The sequence below is a fragment of the Halichoerus grypus genome, chromosome 7, assembly GCF_964656455.1.
Source record: "Halichoerus grypus chromosome 7, mHalGry1.hap1.1, whole genome shotgun sequence".
In the NCBI taxonomy this organism is placed as follows: domain Eukaryota; kingdom Metazoa; phylum Chordata; class Mammalia; order Carnivora; family Phocidae; genus Halichoerus; species Halichoerus grypus.
Window position 1 is genome coordinate 115,823,327 of NC_135718.1, and position 8,403 is coordinate 115,831,729.

The 8,403-nt window shown below is 42.4% G+C and overlaps 1 protein-coding gene across 1 annotated transcript; it reads left to right on the plus strand.

Moving 5' to 3' along the window:
* The first annotated feature begins 245 nt into the window (after positions 1-245).
* LOC118540709 (heme-binding protein 2) lies at positions 246-1,784 on the plus strand. The gene has a single exon (XM_036099991.2). It carries the CDS (start codon positions 246-248, stop codon positions 861-863), a length of 618 nt encoding a protein of 205 aa, XP_035955884.1. The 3' UTR covers positions 864-1,784.
* Positions 1,785-8,403: the final 6,619 nt, after the last annotated feature.

An 8,403-nucleotide genomic window follows, 5' to 3' on the forward strand; every position in this document is an offset into this window, starting at 1 on the left:
AATGGCAACTGAGTAAATTTGAAGAACGAATGGTCTTTATTATATGATTTATGAATTGGGCAGCATCCCATCTAGCAAGCAGAAGGGAGCTCTGAGGAGTGGTACAAAATGGAAGGTTTTTATAGAAGAAGGGTGGGACAAGAAAGTTATTAAAAGAAATGTTCCTTGGACAAGGCAGAGAGAGGGCATTAGAATGAATGAATGGAGGCCAGCCTCTCGCCCACCCCGGAGCATCGGCGCCGCCCATGGCCGAGGTGCTGGAGCCCGACCCCGCGACAGCCGAGCGCGCGGCGGTCCAAGCCGTGGAGACGCCGGGCTGGACGGCCCCGGAGGACGCGGGCCCCCAGCCCGGAAGTTATGAGATCCGGCATTATGGACCAGCCAAGTGGGTGAGCACTTCCGTTGAGTCCATGGACTGGGATTCAGCCATCCAGACTGGTTTTACAAAGCTGAACGGCTACATTCAAGGCAAAAATGAGAAAGAGATGAAGATAAAGATGACAGCTCCCGTGACAAGCTATGTGGAGCCCGGTTCCGGTCCTTTCAGCGAGTCTATCATTACCATTTCCCTGTACATCCCCTCTGAACAGCAATCCGATCCGCCCAGGCCTTCAGAGTCAGATGTCTTCATTGAAGACAGAGCTGAAATGACTGTGTTTGTACGGGCTTTCGACGGATTCTCTAGTGCTCAAAAGAATCAAGAACAACTTTTGACATTAGCAAGCACTTTGAGGGAAGAAGGAAAAGTTTTCAATGAGAAGGTTTACTACACCGCAGGCTACAACAGTCCTTTCAAGTTGCTTGATAGAAATAATGAAGTGTGGTTGATTCAGAAAAATGAACCCTCCAAAGAAAATGAATGAGAAAAAAACCCGAGGAAGTTCCATTGCTTACTGTAGACATCAACACTACCTACCCGCAAAATGCAGGTCTAGTTGCTCTACCAGAGTGAACTGTGATGAACTGAGCTTATTTCCAAGGTGCCTTTTAATGCTTGAAGCTTTATCTAGATACACAGGGAACAGGGGACAGTATTCTAGAAACCTGTGAATCAGTCACAGCTCTGGGGGAGTTTATTTCTGTGAGGTTCCCGGGAAGTGTCCTGTTACTTGACCCTTCTTCACATCATGTTGCCTTTTTCGACTTGGATTTGTGTCATTTGAATATTATCCCCTCCAGATATTATCAATAAAAATGCCAAAGAGGTATCCTGTATGGTACGGCTAGGCTATGAAGCCTTGCGAGGTGAAGTTCAGTTGAAAACAAAAATCAGATTCTTTTGCACCTGACCCTGTCACATTCTTTGTGGGCTCCTCTTCCCCATCTGCCCAACCGCCCTCACCGCAACAGAAAATTCCCACCATACCCAAAAGGGTCGATAATATTTCATGGCAAAGAACAAATTTATGAAGTTAGGGACTTCTATTCCAAAACTCAATAAAGGCATGTTCTTTCCCGAAGGCATGTATACAAACATGTAATTTTAAAATTCACACCCGCTTTTAAAGTATTTCATCTAGTGGGGCGCCTCAGTGGCTCAGTCGTTAAGCGTCTGCCTTTGGCTCAGGTCATGATCCCAGGGTCCTGGGATCGAGCCCTGCATCGGGCTCCCTCATCCGCAGGAAGCCTGCTTCTCCCTCTCCCACTCCCCCTGCTTGTGTTCCCTCTCTCGCTGTGTCTCTGTCAAATAAATAAATAAAATCTTTAAAAAAAAAAAAAAAAAGAATGAATGAATGGAAGAAAGGAAGAAAGAAAGAAAGAGAGAGAGAGAAAGAAAGAAAGGAAAGAAAGAAAGAAAGAAAGAAAGAAAAAAAGAAAGGAAGAAAAAGAAAGAAAAAGGAATTTGTTAGCAAGGAATGCATTGTTTAGGAAAGGTTGTCCTCCTTGAGCAGAGTGGAAGTGCTCTATGCTGGTATTGACCAAGAATTTCCATGCTGACTGGTGAAAGGTTACACTCCTGGGGAGTGAAACTGCAGTTCTAAGTTAGGTAGTAAGTCTTGGTTTTTGGACTTGGCTTAAGTGATGTCATTTTATGTCTGTAGTTTTCTTTTTAACACAGTAAAAACAAAATTTGGGGCTTGGTCTGATGGCAAGGAAATAAAAGCACTCTTCTCATTGTGACATTTTTACGGAACAAATCTCCGCCAGGAAGGTTTGTTGGTAAACAGCTGGAAACTAGAAAGGCATGGTGAGTGTTAGGAAGGCCTAAAGGTGGTGGGGTGGGCTAAGATATGGGTAAGAAGATTGTCCTATGACTATAACAGTTCGAATAGAATCAGAGGGAACAGGCAGAGAGATATAAATCTTCCGAGAAGATGACAGAGAAAGTCACATCAGTGTCAATGAAGAAATCCAGTTCCCAGATCTTCTACTGTAAGGTTAATGGTGGGCTCCAGGGTGCAACTGAGGGTGGGCTGACACTGTCATTTAAGGGGCAATTGTCCCTCAGGAGAAAAACCAATTTTCTGAGGGTGACCAAGTTTAGGGAAATTGCTTCTTGAACTTTCTTTTTTTAAAAGTATAGGACAACTTGTCTTTCAATCACCCGGATTCTTGTAATACCTGCAATTGTCTGGAGGTGAGTACGGAGAGCTCTGTGTGGGCCTTGAGTTACTCTCAAGAGTCATGCTTTTGCCTTTCCAAAGATTCAAGCTGCAAAGCAGGAATTGTTGCTGTTAGTTCTTTTTTTTCTCTGCCTTTCCTGCAAGCTATTTTCAAAGAACTGAGTTGTTGCCCCACCCACCCACACCATTATGGATATTGATTGATCAATTGATTGAGGAATTTTCCCACTAAAGCAGAAATTAGAAGATTTTTATGTTCTGGGGCTTCTGGATTTAACACGGTGTGCCTTTGGCAAGTTTTGGAGTTTTTATAAAACATCCAACAAAGGCTTTTGGATGTTCCCCTTCTTTCTGAGTGAATATTTCAACCTTAGACCAATTTATGTGGGAAGAAAGGTGTCCAGTATCCCTCCTATTAAGCCTTGAATATCAGCTGCTAGCTGAGCCAGCTCCTGGTCATTCATAAGATGGCCTGGGAGAGGCTCTGGCCATGTTTCCCCTATGAGGGGGGTTTTCTCCAGGGGGCCAGCCTGGTAACCACAGTATAATCATTACTTAATTGGAGGAAGACCTCCTCTTAACAGCCAGTCTAAGTATCTGTGAGTGGGGTTGTGAATATTTACTAATCTTTCCAATTCCTCTAAATTTGGTAGTATCCTCTGATAGCAGAGGTAAAAGGGCTTTATCACTTAAAAGATCTGCTGTCCAGGGGACATGAATTCTTCGCAGTAGGGGTCCAGGATACATGTGCAAAGGACATTGCATAGGAATGCCTGATACTGGCAGAGCTTGATTACAAAGTTCTGGAAAACAGGGAGTTATAAGGTACAGTAAAATGAGCCTTATTGCCCCTCCCCAGGGCTTATGCTAGATTTACTTCCTGACACTCACCATTTACACAAATAACTTGTATTCCCCAGTCCTGGAGATCAGGCTGAAGTGCTTTCTGCAGCTCTTGGAAAGAAAGGGAAGTAAAAACAGGCAGCTGGTTGTTTAAGGGTTCTTCTGGGGAAGATGGAGTTTTAGGATTTAGGACTGTTGCCAATTTTAAGCTGCAGCCTCAATGATTTTCACGGGTGGCTTCCACCATCCAAGACTGTGCAGCTGGTTGGGGACCAGCCTGAGCTCTGTAGGCCTGCAAAGGTACAAATGTACCATGGCTGCCAAGGGTCAGCTGACGGTGTGTAGGGTGCATACATGGGCCATACAGGTCATGGTAGGCAGGGGCATGGAACAGGCCAAGTGTAGGGAGAGGCCAGATCTCATGAATGGGCCATGGCATTTCCCATATTTCAAGTCCTAACATCAACAAATATGCGTATTCCCCCTGAAGGCAAAGTTGGAGGAATCTGAACCATCTTGCCAGGGCAGGGCCAGGTGGGCTAGCTGGGGTACCCTTCATTAAGAGATAACTGGGAGTCTTGATTCCAGGTTTTGGGGGGGAGAAAATTTATTCTACTTTTCAAGGCTCTTTTAGTTGGTCTAAGAAATTGACATGAGACAGATTAATAGGAGGAAGAACCCCCAAAGTTTGGTTAAATATGCATGAAGGCCCAGTAATGAAATTGAGAGTGAAAGAATGATGAAGGCATGTGCTTTGTACATTTTAGACTCCAGGGATGCTCAGAAGTCAATATATAGTCTTTTCTACCTCTAACAACCTCTTGAGTAATTTTGTAGCATTAGTGAGCAAGGCATATTTGGTATTGTCCTCATGCCTTTTACAATAGTGTTCCAAATATGTTTTCTTATGAAGATTGTTAGAAGGTGGGGGAGAGACAGTAATGTATCCCCCAAACTGAGAAGGCACTTTGAGACCAGAACACGAAGCAGGTGACTCCATACACTTTACACAGAGTTTTACTCAGAGCAACTTACTGACAGGGAATCAGGCAGATGGCTCTCCATGGCAGTTGCTTAGTTATTCTCTGCAAAGTCCAGACCTTAGTCCACAGATGTTGTCAGTGGGCCCTCTTGCTCAACTATAGATCCTAGTAATTAGAACCACAAATAGACAAGACCACTGAACTCATGCTCTAACTAAAACCCATTGTGCATATTTCATATTTCACTAAAGACCTTAAGACATTGATGAAGATGTTTTGCAATGACTAGAACATTCCAACCACCAGACCATAAAATCCCTGATAGCAATGACTGAATGCCTAGAAGACCACACCCTGCATGATCCCTTCCCTGCCCATGATTATGGGCTGAACATACACTGACCCCTGCCCATGATCATGCACTCTCTGCCTGCTCTCTTGCATATACCAGCCCCCCTCCCCAAACCTATCTCTGTAAAACTCTAGGTGTCCATCTTGCTGGTGGAGGTGTTGGTTGTTAAGGCTTGAGCCTGACACCTCCCCTGGCTGCTGGCAACTGAAATAAATCTCTCCCTTTCTCTTTTCCAAGCCCTCATCTCTTGAGTTATTGGCTTCTGTTGCAATGGTTTTTCCAAGTTTGTTCAGTAACATCGTTGGCAAACCCATTCAGGAGCTATGCTTTTGATTTGTCCAGAATTTTGGGATTCTCCAGGATGGAGCGGTTGGCCAGGGCAGCATGCCAGGACTTACCATTTATTTCCTCAGTTAGTGGCTGTGATAGATCATTCAGTAACAATTTTACAGAGTGAGGGGACATGCAGAAGGGCATTATGGTGAGATTAAAGAGTTTGCATGTACCTCATTGACAGCTAACCTTTAATTTGATCTCGTGGCACCGTCTGTGCATCAGGAAGGGGGAAAGACTATGTTATCTCTAACTGATTCATGGGAGGCCAGAGCAAGCTTCCCCATCCTGGCCTTGGAGGACATTTCTAAAGTGTGTATACTAATCTCCAAGGGGCCCAGAACACATAGCCCAAAGAAAGGTCATCATGTGAACATGAGCAAGTTGGAAGGCCAAAGATGGAGTCAGTATTGTCAGCACTCCTACAGAGATTCTTAATAGAAAGTTCCAAATAGTTTATAATACAGTAAAGCAGCATTAAGATAATTTCTGTGGGTTCAACGAGGTGAAGCAATCTACCAGCTCAATTGGGTATTTGTGAAACTTCAAGGGTGTTTCCAAGTAGGGACTGTAGGGGCTAAGGGTAGGCTGCCCCAAGAAGGGCCACTTTGGTATGAAGATTATTTTGAGTTAAAAAGCAATCAAATCCCAGCAGATTCAGGAAAAGCTCTACCTCCCCCACAACTGCTAGAAAGAAATTAGATAGAGGACCTACTTCAGGAAGATAGCTATCACCATAGATAACTACATTACATTGTGAGCTAGGTGTGGTAGACAGGGAGGAAACTAGCAAGACCTGTTTGATCAAGGTCCTCTCTTTGTCCCATTGTTTCTGAGTCATCCAGCAAACATTTATTCACCATTTACTATTTTTAATTCTTTCTGAAGATTGCATTCCTTACCTTTGAAGACACAGACCCCTAACCCCTTCTCCTTAATTCAAGATGACATATATACTTCATTTTGCCTGTCTTTGGAATTTCTGTGTCTGTGTGGATTTCCTGTATGTATGCTTTTAAATTTGATTTAGTCTTGTTAAAAAAAAAGATAATTATTGTGGCCAAATTAGCATCCAAACTATGTAAGAGCTCTATCAGTTTTGCCTAGTCAAAAGCTGTTTATAATTTCTGTAGGTTGCTATAGATGTTAAACAGTATATTAAATTTAAAGTTTGTCAAACTAGTATGGGATCTAGCAGATTTTCGTCAATTACAAATTTAAGATAATTTATCATTTATGTTTATAATTTCATATTGGGCATGAGGTATGATATATCCCACACCACTGACCAATGTTAATTATTACTTTGGGTTGGGTTGCTGACATCGCCGAATGTTTTGTTTTGGGAGGCAAATTAATGCTCAGAGACTGATTTTGTCTTTGCCAAAAATGTGGTCAGCACAGGTTCACTGGAATTTTACGAGCCAATAGCATTAAGGATAATGTCTTTTAATAAGCCAACAAAGAAATAACATATTCCAAATGAATGACAGATTAATCACACTATTGTTTCAGGCAAGGGGAAATGAAAGGAGTGGAGTCCAAATTTAGTTGAGCTGTACCTTTTGTTAAACAAAATTAAACTTAGTAAATTTAAAGATCTAATTGGTTATATTAAGTGATTCATGTATCAGACAGCATCCCACCCAGCAAGTAGAGAGATGCTGGGGGGAGTTGTACAAAATGTAAGTTTTTTTGTTTTTGTTTTGTTTGTTTGTTTGTTTTTAATAGGAAGGAGGGGTTGTAAGGAAGCTATTTACAAAAGAAAAGAATGTTTCAGGCCAGGACATCTTTTGTGGGGAAGAGAATAGCTGGGTTTGCTCTCACACAGATTACCTCACTGGGTGCTAATAAGCAAATTTCAGATTGATATTTAAAAGGCCACATTCTTGGGGTGCCTGGGTGGCTCAGTTTGTTAAGTGTTGGACTCTTGATCTCGGTTCAGGTCTTGATCTTGGGGTCGTGGGTTCAAGCCCCGTGTTGGGCTCCACTACTTTAAAAAAAAAAAGGTCTCATTCTTGGGATAGTTTAGCCTTGGTCATGTCTTGGGAGGAAAAAGACTAAATTTTGTATTTTTAAAAATCACTTTATATGAATTGGTACTTGGGAGAGAGGGATTAGACCACTGAGAGCTGAAGTCCAGCTACCAGTGAAAAAGTCTGGTGTTGCTAGAGCACACTGCTAGGGAATGAAGGTGCTGGTGTTGACAAGGAAGATGATCCTCACAGGGACACTGCGTGGCTTTTGCCATTGCTGGTAAAAGAATGGCCTTTTACTCTGCAGACACTAATTGCCCCAAGGGTTTTGGAGAGCTATTTTCTATTTTATTTTTAATCTTTTTTTTAATTGAAGTAAAGTTGATACACAACGTTACATTGGTTTTAGGTGTACAACATAGTGATTGACAAATCTGTAGTTATACTATGCTCACTACAAGTGTGGTCACCGTCTGTCACCCTATGCTATTCCAGTACCATTGACTATATTCCCAATGCTGTACCTTTCATCTCCATGACTTATTCATTGTGTAACTGGAAATTCATTTTCCCCTGCTTCGCCCCCTGCTCTGGCAACCATCAGTTCTCTATAGTTACAGGTTTGTTTCTGTTTTTTGTTCATTTGTTTTGTTTTTTAGATTTTTTTTTTTTTTTTTTATTTGAGAGAGAGAGAATGAGAGAGAGCAAGCACATGAGAGGGGGGGAGGGTCAGAGGGAGAAGCAGACTCCCCGCCGAGCAGGGAGCCCGATGCGGGACTCGATCCAGGGACTCCAGGATCATGACCTGAGCCGAAGGCAGTCGCTTAACCAACTGAGCCACCCAGGCGCCCCATGTTTTTAGATTTCATATACAAGTGAAATCACATAGTATTTGTCTTTGTCTTATTTCACTTAGCATAACACTCTCTAGGTCCATCCATATCATTGCAAATGGCAAGATCTCATTCATTTTTATAGTGGAGTTGATAGTACATTGTATATATATCACCTCTTCTTTATCCATTCATCTATTGATGGACACTTGGGTGGCTTCCATATCTTGGCTACTGTAAACAATGCTGCAATAAACAATGGGGTGCACATATCTTTTTGAATTAGTGTTTTTGTTTTCTTTGTGTGAATACCAAGTAGTGGAATTATTGGATCATATGGTATTTCTATTTTTAATTTCTTGAGGAACCTCCATACTGTTTTCCACAGTGCGTATACCAACTTACATTCCCACCAACAGTGCATGAGGATTGCTTTTTCTCCACATCCTTGCCAATGCTTGTCTTTTTGAGTCTAGCCATTCTGACAGGTGTAAGTTGATATATCATTGTGGTTTTGAT